Raw genomic sequence first — 18299 nt, forward strand, 5'->3', positions numbered from 1 at the left:
ATAATTTAAATGGAAATAAATCATGTAGAAATAAGGCATGCGTTTTTAACAGTAAGGATAGTTAAACATTGGAACAACTTACACAGGGATGTAATGGAATCTCCAGCACTTGAAGTCTTTAAGTTAAGATGGGTTGTTGTGACTTAGAGATTCTAAAAGATATGCTATAGCTCAGACAGAAGTTATGGGTTTGATGTAGAAATTATTGTGTGAGGTACGTTCCTTGGCCTGGTTTATGCAGGTAGGCAGAATACATGATCATAATAATCCCTTTTGGCCTTAAAAATCATTGAATCTATAAGAAGCTCAGAATTGGCTTCTCCAAACCTTCCCCCAGTGTGAAACTTGACCAGTTTATATGTGGATCTGTCATGCTTGTATAAAGGCAGTGACTTGCATTTTGCATGAGTTACTTCCCTATCTCATTATTTTTGAAACACAATAAAGTATATAGTCTCATTAGACCACAAACAAGAAATGTTTGTTTATTATTTGAGCGTGTTTTCTGTTCAGTTGAATATATTAGTTTGACTGTCAATAACATAGCAGCCATTGATATATATTTAAATTTGGGGTTTTTAGCTGAGTTGGATGGAAATGGTTTGTATTTCAAATTAAGAAAAATAATTTATAGTTTACATATGTTATATTTTTAAATGAGAATTTCAAGAAATACTTTTCTTCTATATTTATTTAGGATAACAGCAGAGGAAGAGAAATTTAAAAAGGAATGGGAAGAAGATTGGAGGCCTAAAGAGCCACCTAAGCCTGTAAAAACTGTAACTGCAGAAGTACATGCTGCCCCTACCCCTAAACACAGAAGTAAGTGACTGGTTCCATCCTAATCAGTACGGAAAACAGTTGTGTTTGAGGAACAACGTTATGACTGAGCAATGGCCATGGATATGGAGTGTTTTTACCATTCAAATCTAACCCATGTCAGCCATGGCTAAAACTTAGCACCTGATGACTGTTCGGAGGTCTTTGAGAGACAGATTTAGTTGTCTCCCTCCTGTTCCCACTTAACAGATATCTGTCACAAAACCCACCACCACACTAACTGTCAGCCTTGTTAACAGTCTCAACCAAGAAATGTGTTGATACGGAGACTGAACTTCCTGCCATGATGATGAGGCTTCTAGGTCAGGATTGAGGTGCATCATGGGAGGTTTATTTTGCTGTTGTCCAGCCTGTTTCTATTCAGAGAACCTCAGTCTCCAGAGATGTCAATCTGTCACATTTCATGTGCACTAAAAGCAAGATTTTAATTGAGCTCTTCTCAATGGGAGTTGCTGTTTGCTCACTCTGAAATGGAAAGTCTGGCCACTTAATGTAGGTGCCTAAAAAAGCTTAGCTCCCATTTGAAAATCTGCCCAAAATTCTTATATGCTGTGTGCGTATACACATATGTGAATGACTGAAAGGGAAATATGTTACATTCATAGTCTTACTTTAATCTCTTCCAACAAGATGTCAGTGCATAATGGACTACAGGATTTATTGGCATTTTGCTACTTGGGTCCCATTTTTCTGATCTCTTTCTTTAAATGAGTGTTGAGCTTTCTGTATCAAGCAGATAATCAGAAAAACATCTCAAATAACTTGGTTTCATTTCCCTGTTTGGCATCTTTGATTTGGGAGAGATCTTGGGAGATGGAGGGGTAGGATGCAGAAACATAACCCTGTACTTACAGTTGGAGACAAAGTGGCTTGGGCTTGTTCAGGAAAAGGAGAGGATATTAGCCTTTTTTTTTTTTTTAAGGTGAAATCTATATAGAAATTCTTGTTTTTGGCAAAGAGGGACTGAAGCTACCGCTAGAGCTGAGGGCAACATGCAAGTTTCAGCTCATATGAGTTTTACCAACTGAAACACATGGATCATGGTGATCTAAATTCACATGAAGTATCTGGTTTGCGTAAACCACTGCCAACCTTTCCCCCCTCCCTCAAGTAGGGCCCCAAACTCCTCCTTACTTTAAGTCTTTGGAGGATGGGAGAAGGGCTGCCTGGTGTCCTGTAAACTCCTTCCTGCTATTTAACCTTCAGGGGCACTGATTGTCCATCTCCCAGCATCTTCAGATGATGCATAGTAGGAAGATGATGAATGGATACCTTGACCCCATCCGTGCCCAGTGTGAGGTCACTTGCCTCCTGACCCCTGCCTGTTAACTCCGACATGGAGCCCAGCCCAGCAGAGCACCATTAGCAGATCTGAGGAGAAGGGGATACTGCCTGCTATTGTTCATAGAGGACTGATTAGCTATATAGCTTTGTTTAGCTTCAATGATGCAAACCTCCCAAGATTTACCTTCAAACTGAAAGGTCACACAAGTTGGTTGTATATGTATAAGAATTTAACTTGATGCCATTAATGTGCATTACATATCTGGTGATTACCAATAATTCCACATGGATTATACTGCACATTTTATATCCAGGTGAGGATTTCTGTGTGGCTAACTGGAGATGTCATAGCAGTCTACACATATTGCATGGTTTGCATCTATGAGATTCTACTACACTTTCTAATTCTTATAGTCTCTAGTCTTCAATTTGTGACTGTCAGTTTAGCAGAGTGTTAAGATAATAAGGGAAATTCAGTATTACTCATAGCTTCCTGTTTCCCTGAGGTGATCAAGTAAGGACTACTACAAAGAGTAGCAACAATAATGTGAGACGACAGACTCATGCAAGTGATATGTTAAGGCTATCCCTCAAAACTTCTCTAACACTGGTCTGCAGAGCATTTCCAGGTGGTTCACAGATTGTTTCCTTCTTGATCAGCATGGAAAGGGAACGCAATGCAGCACTCTCCTCCTTCCCTGCCCAGACCTGGCAGATCCCCCTCTATGCATCTGAGATCTTTGCTAGGGGAGCGGGAGGAGACTGAATGAGCCAGGGCAGGACCAACGGAATGCACATGCTTTCCACCTCTATTTCCAGCCCACCCTTGTAGACCTTACCTGGGGCTGCATTATCTTTGCTGCATAAGGATCACCATGGATCCACTGGACTAGCACTGCCAGGGGACGCCACCAAGCACCAAAGCTGATGCATGGGCCCGAACCCTTGCAGATTCCTGGGGATCTGCTTTGAGGATGGGCCCTGGATGCTTTTCTGGAGATAAGCTCCATTCCCTTGTTGGGAATGTTGTGAAGGAAATTGCCACGAGATTTCCAAGCAGATATTCTCCTCCTCCTGCTTTCCACATGGAATTCTGAAGAGCTTTATATAAAAGCTAGGTATTAGTAGTAGTATTTATTATTATTACTGTTTTGCATGTCAAATATGGTCTTTCTATGTCTAGTGCATGATCATTCCTGGCAGCACACTCAACATGTCCTTTTTAAAAAAAATTTGGCCACTAAATAATATCATATAACCATGTCATATCATCTGGTGACTAATGTGACACAGCTGTGCAAATTGTGCAAATATGCAGCACAGGCTCTAGAAAATATTTATTTCCCTAGAAACAATAACAAAACTCTGAAAAATGCCCCAGTCTCCTTTACAGTCTTGTAAATTACACTGTAAGGATTCAGCCCCTTTTAACTGCAGCAATGAAACTCTGAGCCAGCTACATTATTCCAACGAGAGTTCTGTAGCACTTTAAAGACTAACAAATTTAATTTCAGCAGGCATAAGCATTCGTGGGCTCCAACCCAATCCACTTCCTCAGATGCAAGTAATAGAAATCTCTATAATAGAAATTTCTATTATTTGCATCTGTGGAAGTGGGTTGGAGCCCACGAAAGCTTATGTCTGCTGAAATTAAATTTGTTAGTCTTTAAAGTGCTACAGAACTCTTGTTGTTTTTGCTGTATACAGACTAACACAGCTACCCCTCTGGAACTCTTCTACATTATTCCTACGCTGTTTGACAAATCAAATACAGATCAGTTTGAAATTCTCAACTTTGTGAAATGCAGATATAATCTCAAGGATAGTTGTATTTCTCCAAGAATATTTGTTCTTAGCCTAAATCCATCTTTTGTTCACTACATCACTTTTCAGCAAATTATTCCCTTCAGTTTTTATACTTTACTGAAACCTGTTCTGAGTTTATAGAAAGCATGACTTAAACTTTCATTCTTCAGTTGAAGAATAACTTTTGGAACTCAGATTTTTGACTGCTCTGCTGACTGTTTTGCTGTTCGCATTATGATAATTTTGCAAGTGGTGTAAAAAATTAGACCAAAAAATTAGGATTGAGCCCAGGCCCTTCCATGTTAAGGCTGTGAGAAAACAAAGCACATAAGAATCTGCTTAAATTTAAGCATGTGAGCAGACCTCCTTAGTCAGTTCTGCATGAGACTACTCACATGGTTAAATTTATGCACGCTCGTAAGTGTGTACTAAATTGGGGTGTAAGTCCCGTGGCTGACACCTGTAGCAAATGCATTAATATCTTATGTGGACCAGACACTAGAACAATACAAATACTCACATCTCATTGTGTGGATTACATAAGACTTTGACACACACATTCTTCACTTTCCAGTTGTCTAATCCATTCACACTATGATGTCCTTTTCCCCCGCTCCCTTTTCTGCTCCTGTTCAATCTTTTCCCTTCTCTTATTCCTTTCTCCTCCTTCTCTCCTTCCCCCCCTCGAAAATAATTAGTGCAAATTCTGTAGTCTTTACAAAGACGAAACTCACTTGAAGTTAGAGGGCATTTTCCTCAGTAGGGTTTATCACAGGGAGCAGATCTCTTGAGTAAGAAGGGGCTGTTTGTACATCCTAACTTTTCATAGACATGCCCATTAACTGTAAACCTGGCTGCTGGACTCAGCTCTTCAAAGGCAGTTAGGATGGTTTGAAGCTTAGCTTTTAGATAAGACTCACTCGGGAGCTGTTGGTTAAGCTAAAAAAGATGATTTGTAGCACTATTATGCAGAACAGGAAGTAGGAGAGTAGTGCTGGGTAAGACACTAGACTGGAGCCCAAATGATCTAGGTGATCTTGGGCAAGTTGCTTAACCTTTCTGTGCCTCAGTTCCCCAATCATAAAATGAAGGTGGTGATACTTGGTTTCTCCAATGGTTCATTTCTCTTGTCTATTTAAATTGTAAGCTCTTTGGGACAGGGATTTGTTCTTACTATGTTTGTGCCTTCCACAGTGAGTCTACAATCTAGGAGCTACTATAGTATAAATGTAACATTACTGCCTGCTGGGAAGGGAAAAAGGTGGCGTTTCTCTCTGAAGTTAGACTCCAGATAACTGTTGATTGCCAAACTTCAGAGTAGCCACCAGGCTCCTCACCCAGCCTGGCTGCAGTACATTGCAGGCCATGGTGCTGCATGCAGGTCTTATTTTCTTCAGAGTAAACCAGGAATTGATAGATCTTGTTTTCTCATGATATTACAGATTTCAGTACGGTTCCCCTTTTACCTCATGGAAACCTGAGTTACACTGTCACTTCTATCTCCTCATTTCCTTCCTCCTTTGTTTCTTTAGTAGATTTAAAGGGAATTGCACATGACCAACTTGCAGCAGATGACATGGATGGAATGATCACGAAGCAGGACAAACAGGTTTGCTCATCAGCCTTAGCTTCCTATCCTGATTCAGATTCTTCCTACATTTCATTTCCTCCTGACAGTCAGGATTGACACTGGACTGAACACTTTCTATTCTTGCTGTTTTCAATTGCTAGGGCAGTGCCCACAGTCTGTTGAATGGTAAATGCTAGCAAAATTACAGAGCTCAGAATATGTATTGCTATAATTGCTCGCTAGAGATTCCTGAAATGAATACAAAGACTGTCAGTAAATTTTAAAAACTCTATGATATTAATCAAGCTTTGTGTCATCAGTAGATTTATATATAATAATAGTTATCTAATTTCCTGTGTGTTACCCAACAGAGTGTTTTTTTTAAACTTTATGAACTTGGCTTTAAGAAAATCTTTCTCTTTCTTTATATATGTTTTTTAAGAACAAAAATATTTCATATGGGGATTGAATGGTTTTGTTGTTTCCTTAAATGTTGGGCACAAGCTTGGATGTTTTTGAATCACTGATTTGATTTTATTCATCATGTTACTGCTAACAAATTGTTACAATTAATATAAAGGAATGGGCATGACAATGTACCTCCAATAACAGTGAGAATGACTGTCAGGTTTTGTAGGGAGGGTGGTTGCTGCATGTATTTTGTTTCACATAAAAAGTGTATCAATAAGGTAAACAGGTCAGTAAATGTACAGGTGCTGCTTTCTGGTTGAATCTGATAAAGTAACCGTCACTTAATACCATCATTGAATACAATACAACACTGCATATATTTAATATCATTATTATTTCGCCTTCAAATAGCTTTTAGCCAGTTACGTGCGGAGATGGGTTGATCTAAACCAGTTCTGGACTTTTCTCCAGCAAATACTTTTCCTTTGCTCTTTTATAGCTTTTGGATGGTTTTATCGGTATGAAGGGAAATTTCCCACAATTCGCAAGGTACAAAGTGTGTAGAGATATAAATGAAAATTTGCAGTGGGTTTTGCATTTGTAATTACTCTTTTCTCTCCTCTGTATTTTTCAAATAAATCGTACAGCAATGTACATTTATTTCTAAGCGTGACAGCACATGACCGATGGGCTTACTTTATATGGATTTGGTATATTCAAATGCTTTTTCATTTAACATGTGCGAGCAAGTTTCTTTTGGAGTGCAGCTAAAGGGTCTGATCCTTGAAGTATTGAGTACTCTCAACTCCCACTGATCGCAATGGGAATTGAGAGCTATCCATACCTTTCAGGAGGTACTCAACACATTGGAAAACTGGACCAGTGTGGTGCTCCCCTTTGCAAGCCTTATGCTGTCCATAACCCTTCAAAATAGTGCTTAAAAGGGAGATTTTCAGAGGCAAAAAAAAAATGGGAATTGCGTGTCTAGCTCCCATTTGTGCCTTTGAATAATTGCAATTAAGGGGGACTTAAGTGATGAATAGGCCTTTGAACAGAAATGAATTTCACTCATAATGGAAAAAACAATCAAAACGTACTTTTAAAATCTGATAAACAAGATAGTGTATTTTAAGTATCAACTCTAAAGCATACAGTAATGTTTCAAGTAATATTCTATTCCTGTTGGTACATACTTCTTTTTTTTTCTTTCAGTATCTTTTGACACTATTATAAACATTGTATTACTGATATCACCAGGTTGATGATCAAAACCAATTACGGTCTTAACAATGGTCGAGCCATCATAGAGTCAGAATCAGATCCTGCATTGCTTGTACATCAATTCATTTAGAGTTTGGGGTGTGCAAAGAAGTCAGGATCACAACCTGAACTGTGAGCTTTATCTACCATGGTCACCATTTAAAAGGTCATCTGTTACTATGTGCCACAATTATTTCTGTATGCATAGAATAGGAAATATCTGCAACATCTCAGGTACCACTTTATGCTGTTGGTTAATGTTGACGTGTCAATGCTGACCATCATGTGGATTCAAAACCGTATCTTATGCTCTAGCCAACATTAATACAGTAAGTTATAAGACAGAAAAATATGTGCGCTATAAAAATGCAAATAGGTTTTACTCTCCAAGTTATTCTGTATAATTATATGCTTTGTTACTCTATTATTAAAGGCTAATCTAACAACCATCGAAGCATAGTGCACACAATAGACTAAAAGCTTGACAAATTGTAATTTTAATCTAAACTTTTGACTTTAGCAAAGCTTTTGATATGGTCTCCCACAGTATTCTTATCAGCAAGTTAAAGAAGTATGGGTTGGCTGAATGGACTATAAGGTGGATAGAAAGCTGGCTAGATAATCAGGCTCAACAGGTAGTGATTAATGTCTAGTTGTCTACATGGCTTAATGTCTAGTTGGCAGCCTGTAACAAGTGGAGTGACCTGGGGGCCAGTGCTGGGGCCAGTTTTGATTAACATCTTCATTAATGATCTGGAGGATGGGTTGGATTGCACCCTCGGCAAGTTTGCAAATGACACTAAGATGGGGAGTTATGCTGGAGGGCAGGGATAAGATACAGAGTGACATAGACAAATTAGAAGGTTGGGCCAAAAGAAATCTGATGAGGTTCAACAAGGACAAGTGCAGAGTCCTGCACTTAGGACAGAAGAATCCCATGCACTGCTACAGACTGGGAACTGACTGACTAGGCAGCAGTGCGGCAGGAAAGGCTCTGGGGTTTACAGTGGACCAGAAGCTGGATATGAGTCAACAGTGTATCCTTGTTGCCAAAGAAGGCTTATGGCATGTTGGGCTGCATTAGTAGAAGCATTTGCCAGCAGATTGAGGGAAGTGATTATTCCCCTTTTTCAGCACTGATGAGGCCTCATTTGGAGTACTGAGTCCAGTTTTGTCGTCGTCGTCGTCCGTGTCGTGTCCCGTGTCCCGTCCCCCCCCCCCCCGGCACTACAGCAGAGGACAATAAAAATGATTAGAGGGCTGGAGCACATGACTTATGAGGAGAGGCTGAGGGAACTAGGCTTGTTTAGCCTGCAGAAGAGAAGAATGAGGGGGCATTTGATAGCAGCCTTTAACTACCTGAAAAGGGGTTCCAGAGAGGATGGAACTAGGCTGTTTTCCATGGTAGTAGATGGCAGAACTAGAAGCAGTGGTCTCAAGTTGCAGTGGGGTAGGTCTAGGTTGGATATTAGGAAAAACGTTTTTACTAGGAGGGTGGTGAAGCACTGGAATGGGTAACCTAGGGAGGTGGTGGAATTTCCATCTTTAGAGGTTTTTAAGGTGCCGCTTGACAAAGCCCTGGCTGGGATGATTTAGTTGAGGTGGTCCTGCTTTGAGTAGGGGATTGGATTAGATGACCTCCTGAGGTCCTTTCCAACCCTAATATTCTATGATTCTAAACTATTTTTATTTTAAGTGTGTTTTTTAAATTTGTGAAACTGGTAAATTTATGTTTCAGCCCACTCAGAAGCAACAAAATAATTTTTGTAAAAGAAATTCACTTCCTTCTAAAGATATTTTTAGTACAGCAAATTGCAAGAGTGAATTATGAATCCATTAAAAAAATGATCTATGGAAGGGATGACTCAGGCTCTCTAGAGTTAGACCTGAACTATAGTAGTGCATTCAGCTAAGATTAATGGGAACCCATTGCTAATTCTATAGAACTAGTATCATACAGAGTGCTCAGTGTGAGTCTTCATATACAGTTATAAAATGTTAACATCTATCACATGAGCCATGCTGTATTTACCATCCTTTATAAAGAATGAAGTAATGTCCCTAGTGAATGGTGTAAACAGTAAGTAGCTCTAAACAAAACATGAACATGTTTGTAACACAAACTAAACCTCATGGTTAAACCACGGGCATTAGAAATTAGGTGTTTGATGCTACTAAATCATTTTCACAACATATTCATTGTACCTGTTAGGATTAATCTTTGCAACAATAGCCAAATTAATTGTGAAGCAAATAAAACACAACCTCACTGATTGCAGCAGTGCAAAGTTCTGGTCGCCTGCAGTTCAGGGCAGGTCTCTATTGCCAGCAAGAAGAATGTCTTTTTTTTTTTTTTTTTTTAAATACTCCAAATGGTTATTGCTTTGATTAGGGGCATGAGCTGCTACATTTCACTCCAGTATTGCAGGGCTGATAAATTAATCCTGGTATACAGAGAATGATTGTAGCATGATTTTCATTGTGCCCTGCATTCCCCAAGCCACAGTGAAGAGCCCTTGGCTGAAAAGAGGAACAGCTCATGTTTCCTCACTGTTCTGTGTCTCCTCTAACAACCAAGCCTGGAGCACAGTCTCTCACTGCACTGGCAGTCTTTACTAAACCAGCCCGCTCCTCTTCACTGTGTTTTTGGGCATGGGGAAACTGGAGTATGCAGGCTGTCCTCCCTGCACTACCAGTTCATCTCTGGGAACCCAACTGACAGTCACTGTAATCAGGGGAGCAGGTTTTCTCTCTAAGGCAACTAGAGCACAGACTTCAAAGTCTCTATCCATAAATTTCAGGGGCCTTTAGCTGCACTATTTTAAAGCAAAAAAAAAAAAAAATTCTCATACATGTAACTCTTATGATTGCTTTAAGCAGTGTTAGCACATCTTTAAATGGCAAGCACATGTGAGTACATTTAATCCTGTGGGTGCTATGAATGTCCATTTGCCATCCCTAAAATTCAGACACATCACCTCCTTAGTATGCTACTTTGGAGAAGTTCAGTTCCCTGCACTGATCTAAACTTTTTCTCTACAATTGCTTGCTCTGTCTTTCTTAATGCATGTTATGCAGTGCTTTGGATGTGTGATGCTATAAAGGCTTTTTACAGGAAAAAAAGAGAAGGGTTCACCCCTACACGTAAATACATGAGCACTTATGTGAAAGCCATCATTTTCAGCATGCAATTAATGACCAACAGAAGGGTGAAAAATTAAATCTTTATGGTAAACTGTGAATTAATATAATAACTCTTACTTATAACCCACATGCTGAAATTTTATAGAAGAGGAAAAAAGTATTTAACAGTACCAACGTTGTATGACCCTTAAGTGATGCATAGGCCTTCTATTTGCCCTCTGAATAGGAATGACTCTCACCCGATATGATGGGGACTGATTTTTAGAATTGTTTTAAAAACAGTCACCACACTTATGCACACCTGCAGACAGCAGCTAATTTTCCAAGACAGGTTTTCATGTATCTAAAGGCTCAATCAAGCTCAAAGTTTTGCAGTGTTCTTAGCCATTGTAAAATATACACACTACTATTTTGAGTAATAAAAAAAACCTCCTAGAAAGGGAAAGAGAAAAAGAAGTTGAAGAGTGATAGTCTGTGTGAACAGAAGAAGTGTAAAAAGGAACTGGAGTTTGAGCAAAAACTTGCCAAAGAAAAAGAAGGGATGTTGGAAAAAGAAAAACAGTTGAAAATCAACCGGCTTGTACAAGAGGTATGTTATGATAAGCATTGTACTATATTTCTTTCTAATTTTATGATTTCCTTCTATTTCATCCTGCTTTCCTTATGCAGGCAAAACTCTTTGACTCTAACGAGTGTCTGGGACTTAGTTCATCTAGGTATTTGAGCATGTGTCTAACTCTAAACGTGTATAGTCTCCTTGACTTAAAAGGTACCTTATGGTACTTTAAGCACCTTGCTGAGGGGAGGCCTTGCCTTGTCTGAGGACAGTGGTATCTCATGGGTAATTTAAAAAACAAATTACGGATCTTTTTCAATACACCTGGCCTCACATGAAGCATATGTTGAGATCAGTGCCCACCTTTTTCCTTTTCTTCATATGTTTATTACCAGAAGAGCAAGCTATCTGCAAAAATGTAAAGCAAGAATTTAGTGCAGGACAAACATAGAAAATAAAAAACTACTAAAAATCAGAAAAAAATATGATCTGAGCAAACAAAGAAAATGTTTAAATTAAGTTAATAAAGCATAGTACTATGTTGGCTGTAAAATTAAAGGTGGGGCTGAGTTCTTTTCAAACAAGGCATGCACTTAAAAATAGATATGAGAAATTATAGCAAATTAGAATAAAAGGAAATGGGAAGATGTAGAATATGATTTTTTTTTTTTGAATTTTGTAGAAAGTTTATTAAATTTTTGCATGTCAAAAAGACAGTGGGCCAAATTATGTGCTGGTATAACACTGTTGGTTTCAACGAAGTTAGGTTAGTAGAGAGTTTGTTCCAATGTGTCAGATACTTAAATAACACAAGATAACAAAATACACTATTCTGTTGCTAAGGATGACAGAAAACCCTATCCTGAGCTTCCTTATTCACAAGAGCATTTCTTGCTCAGATGGGTAGTCCTACTGGTTTAAAGACAGCTTGTGGGATAGTTAGGGGTTTTCAAGGACAGGCCTAATGGAAGGCAGTGAAGTAGAAAATGAATCACAAGAGAATAATTGTTTTTTGCAGAAAGTGTTTGAAAGTCAAATTCATTTTACATCTTCTAATCTTGTCTGTGGTGTAACCCCTCTACCCTTTTTTTATGCCATGGTGATATGGCTAAGGTATCTGAGACAGAGCGAGAAGACTTGGAGGAATCAGAAAAAGTTCAGCACTGGGTGGAAAGACTTTGTCAGACACGGTTAGAACAAATCTCCTCTGTGGAGAATGATTCTCCCGAGGTAAAAGAAAGCTCTTGCTTATCCCTCCACTGTGATATCTAAATGACCTTTGTATGTTTCATATACAGGCAGGGAGGTTTTACAGGGTGTCAATGAGAAGAATGTGTCCCATTCTTTCCCTTTTCAACATTTAAGATTGACAGAGTTAGTATTTAGCATCTGACATCTTCCCATTTTTCAGTGTGCGATCTTGTTTGGGAAATGCATTGCCATTGGTAGATGTGATGTCCGCTGAAGAGCAGGTGACCACTTGATAGATCTCTATCTTGTTAGCTGATCATGCTAGATTGGCTAAGATGACTTTTGCTAGCCATATTAAAACTTGAGGCTCCGAGGACTTTAGCACCTGTAATAATGGTGCTTTCCAGGCAAGAATGCTCTGAGGACGGAATCAGTGTTACCCCTACCTCTACATAGTATTAGGATGCATTCAAGATCCTGAATATCAAAGGGCCAAAACATATCCTCACTTGAAAATATGAAAGGGAAGGGGACAAAAGCTGAAGGATCTCCACAAGAGTCACTTAATAAACTTTCATTCAAATCTTCTCCTCAAAGGAGAAAAGCTTGAAGGGAGAGGGAGCATAGAGAAAAGTGTGTGGCTTTCTGAATCAACATCCACAGAGAGGTTTTCCCACCATTCTGCTGCTCTGGCTCCCCTCCCAGCACAGCTGCTTCAGGAAGAAGACAGTTCTCTGATGACTTCTCTTGGGAATGAACAATAGCAGCTGCAGAGGGGACCCCTGATGATCTCCCACTTGGATAATGCTTAGGTTCAGCATGGAACAGCTGGTCCTCTGCTTCTCCTGGCCCTGTGCCCAAAACCATGTGTGTCTCTAATGAAAAAAAAGTCTCTTTGAGGCGAGGGATATGTTTTTGCAGATTCCCCACACCTACTTCACTCACTAGCTGTAATCTGGTGGATTGCAGACCCCTTCAGTGGTGGAAATGAAGGGGGCATGACACTAGGATCAAACTCCTTGACATATTTTCAGAGCTCTGCTGCTCACAACTATTTACTAGCACACTACTATATTTAAACTGCCACTAATTATTACTGTAAAACTAATTGAGGAGATTAAACTGGTATAAATCAAGAGGACAGGTTGGTTCTGAGGGATTAACCCGCATGAGCTATTAACAGCCATTATGCATTATTATTTGTTATTAATTAATAATATATCCTTAAAACGAGCAGTAGTTCCCAAGTGTTAGATAGCAGACTATGAGATGTTCCATCTTAGATGGTGGAGCCATTCTGTGGTACTGACAGATTTAGTTCAGAATATCAGGATGGGCAGAGTAGGAATCCACTTGAAGAAGTAAGGTCATTCCTCAGGGAGTCGACAAAATAGTGGCTAAGACAATATTGATTAATTGAACTTTCGCATTGTTCGATCCATGACAAATGACTACCGGAGACATTTGAACCATATACATATATAATCCCTTCTTCACTCCCCCAAATATGGATTAATGTACTCACTTCTGTAGAACATCTAGATCCTATATTGACTCCTGTGGTGTTCATAAACCCAGCAAGGACTTGAGTTCTGCATGGGCTAGTCTGCATTGTCTAAGCTCTCTGTAGATTTACTTGGACAATGCCAAACTCATGAAGACTAGATCAAGCACCCACCCTTCTTCCCATATATATACCCCACCATCACGCATACAGCTTCCACCCACCAAGACCACCACCATCACATACACAATTCAGGTCGATGTATTCACTCCTGCAGGGCTGCTTATCTGACACTCGGGAGTCTCAGGTGGTATTAGGTTGGCTGGGATACTGTAACTCTGAATTCCTTAGCACCCTATTTTTTCTCTTTAATCTTCAGTGCGGGTTAAGTATTTCCCCCTTATTGATATGTATTTACAACCTTTACTCCGGATTCATAGCTTTTGTTTTCCCGGGTCTGGAAATCCTTTATTTTTTTTTATTTTTTTTTTTAGAATTTTAGAATTTTTTAGAATTTCAGGAGCTGCTTGTAAAATGCACTTCTCTTACATCAGCCACTTCTGCAATGAACATTTCTTTTTTTCTGTTTGTTTTGCTTTTTGTGTCTGCTCTTTTTATATCCCAGCACAGTAATTATGTACTGTATTTCTATTAACTATATATATTTTTTAAATTGGAGTAAGTGTTCTTTTTTACACAAAAGGGCTTCCGGAAAAAGTTGTGTGCATGTGTTTTGAATAGGAACCCAAAACCGTAGAGCACTGAGTTAATTATAGCTTGTAATGCCCTGGTACTTTCCCTTAGTTCGTTCAGGTCCATTATAGGCAAGTGCGCAGTTGAGGCAGATCTCTGTTGTCATTACACTAGCTGACAAGTGGACGTACTTCTGCTTCTCCTGCTACATCGATGCGGAGGTTTGCAGGTGGTCTGCAGCTTCACACCACAGACCTTGATGATATTAACCTAGATGAAGTTGACAAGCCTACAAAACGCATAGCACCTCTCCCTCCACCGCCTCATGCAACTTCTGCAATATCTGCAGCTCATCCACTTTCTTCACCATCTTCAAGAGTTCCAGCTCCTTCACCTTCTGCAGCTTCACGGGTGACTTTGTCATCTTCCACTGGGATGCATACTTCCCCACCTCCTCCCCCTGCCTCCTTACCCAGTCAACCCATTGGATCTCTCTGTCTACCACCCACCCGCTTAGAAGAAAGACTGGGCAACCACAGTTACCATTCTTCTGGCCCTACAGAGTCCTTAAATGGCTGGGAAGCAAAAAATTACAGAGGAAGATCTACTTTTGGACCCATTAGCTCTCAAAATAGTGAACAGACCTCCTTATCAAGTCCAAAGGTATAATTTAATTATATTCTCCCCTCATTGCACATGCCTCATTCTCATAAGTGATGTGTACAAATAGCAGGTGGAGAATATATCCTGTGTGTTTGCTCTGCATAATGTTCCAGATCTTCTGCATGCAAATATTTTGTGCAGAATTCATTAGTTAATATAATCTTTTGTGCTTGATCATTATTACCTATAGCCCAGCATATTTTAAATACAAAGAAATCGTGTGACCTATTTAACTATTTCTGCACAGCAAAACAAAAAGTAAATGTGTGGTTATTTTGTAGTTGAACGAGATATAAAGTATCTGTAGAGCAGAATATTAGTATTCAGCTAACATGGTTTCAATATGACCCTGAATTGTTTTACTCAGTGAAAGTAGTGGACAGAGAACACTAGGTTAAAGTCACATGCTCAGAAGTTTTTGTCCTTTTATTAGTTAGTTTTCTGGGGAAATACGTTGATTGTCCCCATATTATAAACTCACTAGGTTTATTCCAAAAGAGGATCTTCTACACTGAATATTTTAAAATTTTCTATAAAATCACATTTTTCTGTGAAAAATATTTCTGTGACTTCATCCTACAAGTATTTTGCTTTACTAAGGACCGTAACATCAGGCACATACTCAAATTATTGTAGCAAAAGATCTTTCTGCAGATATTTTATACTAGTTTCAAATAGTTCAGCTGGGCCCCTTTGGGGTAGTTTTTCTCTATGAATTCACTGGATTGTGTGCTGTTGTTTTCTGCAAGATCATTTGGCATAATAATGACTTTCTGTTGTGGGTATTGCAGCTGAACAGGGAAAGGATAAATGGGCAGAGGATTAAAATGACTTGTTAGTTCTCTGTGAAAATGTGCAAATTATTTCTGTTTAAAAGACAGTTTTGGATGAGTGAGTTATGAATCTTTGTTTTGTTATAAACATAGTCTGATTTAATGAGGGGACTCAAACATGGTTTATAATCAAATTTCAAGAACACTTTAGCTTTTCTAGAATGAGAACAGCAACTAAATCTTTTTATGGAAGATGGGTTTTTTAAATGTTATCTAAATCAGTGGTTCTCAACCGTTATGGGCTCAGGACTTATTTGTAAATGTTTACGGCCTATCGCAATCCAGTAAATAGTCTGGGCGTGGAGGTCCTGAGTGGCTTCAATGGGGTCCTGCACCCCTGGGAGTGGGTTGGGTCCTGCTCGGAACTCACACCATAGCGGCAGCTCTAGTGCTGTGGGACTGGCTGGGCTTGGCTCTCAACTCTGGGTGTTTGCAGTGCCGCTCAGGTTTGGCTCCACCCTCCTGATTAGACCAAATTTGCGTGAGTGTTGTTGTGGCCTGGCTCATAGGGTTGCGGTGCTACTCACTCAAATTTGGCCTACCCAGTCTCCTGTCGTTATTATGGCTGGGCCAAACCTGAGTGGTGCTGGGAACCCAGAGGTTGCATTGCCTGGAGCAGGAAGGCGGGGACAGGAGCTGCCACGTGACCTTTTAAAACATTCTGGTGACCCAATTTTGGGTCCCGACTCACCGGTTGAGAAACCCTGTGTCTAAATAAAAGGAAATAGCTAGGGTGTGTCATAAAAATATATAATATATATATAAATCTTTCTCCTCTGAATGCTAATGGATTCAAAGGAACATAGGAATTACCATACTGGATCAAACCCAAGATCGATGTGTTCCACTATCATGTCTCTGACAGCGTCTAGTATCAGATACTTAAGAGGAGGGTGTAAAAACCCCCACAATAGGCAGAGTGAGATAATTCACTTGTCTTTAGTAATTGAGCTATACAGTTAAGCCAATATTTTTAAAAATGGGTGCCTGAAATTAGGCTTCTAAATCCACATTAGGCAGCTAAATAAGTGACCTAATCTCCAAAAGTTCAGCCCACCAGCTGCCACCAAACTCAATCAAGTGTGGGTATGAGTGGAGATTTTAGCTCTAAATCAATAAAATATTAATATTGAGACAATCCTACTCTATTATATGCATGTAATCCCATTGTTTTGTCTTTAGTGGGGATTCACATGTGTAACTGAGATCAGAATCTGGCTGGTTGTGCCTGTTTTCTTTTTAAATAGCTTAGTTTATGTTATTGGGGTTAAATACAAACATTTGATGTTCCCAAATATATAACTGGTTTCCTTCCTCGTATTTTATCCTCTGTAAACATGAATTGACTCAGTGACTCCCAATCAACTGATTTTAAATACTAGACACTGTTAGACCCCAGCCAAAGTTGCGGAAAACAAAGATTTATTATTCTGGTCTCATAAACAGGCTTTTCTAATGTTATACAAATAGGCTTCTAAATCTTTTTAGCATCAATAACTTTCTTCACCATGGCCATTTAATTGCAAGTTCAGCCAGGTGCTTGCCAGTGCTGAAGGAGAGAAATTACTTGTCCAGTATTATTGGCTCTGAACTGTCATAGATGTGGCATGAATTGATTTGAGCATCATAAGTATGAATAAGTAGATATGAAGTACACCAGTAATGAAGCTATTATTGTTTAGGATTTAAGAAACACCTCTCATGTTGGCAAAATATCATCTGCATCAAGCAATCCACTGGTATGTCATAAACTTTTAATAATTATTATAGCTTTTTATGAACTTCCAATGTCATGTGAGAGTCAAGGAAATAAAAAGAAGGGTGATTTCAATATCACCCTTTGTGTGCCAATTACAAGCGCTGAGCCCTCAGAGTACAGAATTCCATCTCAACAATGAGGCTACACATTTCAACAGTCTCAGAAGTATAAGCTTGAAGCATGCATGTTCCATGTACAATATGTATTCTATGTGCTGTGTATTTATATTTCTGTGTGGGGGACATTCAACGTCGTTAAAGTCCTATGTATTTTAAATGCAGCTGAAAAATATAGACCAATATAACCAGTCTTAGATTGTTTTACTGAAAGTGTATGTAGATATTGAGTCATATTAGAAGAGATGTGTTCTAAGAAAAGATGTAACCCTCAATTTCCAATAACATACAAGTATTATGTTAGTGAAAGCTGTTCTTAAATTTCTTCCTATAATAAATTCACAAACTTCAGAAATTGCTACCATAACAAGGGGCTGTTAATTCCCCTTTCATGTTCCATGATACAATAAAAACATATTTGCTAGTTGCAGTGAATAAACACTGGAAAAAAGTACTTGTCCAGTGTAGACAGACAGGCATATGGAGTAAAGTCTTCTGGGTACATGGGCTTAACCATGCACTGTCTAGCACTAGTGTGGAGAAAGCGTGGAAAGGAAAAAGATGATGGAGAACCTTTTCACCCTCCTGTAGGACAGCAGGACAGGATCCTCTTTTACGCACAGGATGAGATGGGGGACAACCCAGTTGATGCATTGGCCCTTATAACAT

The 18299-nt window shown here is 39.2% G+C and overlaps 1 protein-coding gene across 4 annotated transcripts in view; it reads left to right on the forward strand.

Moving 5' to 3' along the window:
* USH1C (USH1 protein network component harmonin) overlaps positions 1-18299 on the forward strand; it is a 102639-nt gene that overhangs the window by 55632 nt on the left and 28708 nt on the right. For 3 of the 4 annotated variants that reach the window (XM_067540673.1, XM_067540672.1, XM_067540670.1), the window contains 2 exons: positions 698-822; positions 5463-5539. In XM_067540673.1, the coding sequence (XP_067396774.1) occupies positions 698-822; positions 5463-5539 (202 nt within the window). The remainder of the gene's footprint in view (positions 1-697; positions 823-5462; positions 5540-18299) is intronic. The other variant, XM_067540671.1, reaches the window with a different exon arrangement.

This window comes from Emydura macquarii, unplaced genomic scaffold, assembly GCF_026122565.2.
Source record: "Emydura macquarii macquarii isolate MOO-44397 ecotype Brisbane River unplaced genomic scaffold, CSIRO-AGI_Emac_v2 contig_587, whole genome shotgun sequence".
NCBI lineage: Eukaryota > Metazoa > Chordata > Testudines > Chelidae > Emydura > Emydura macquarii.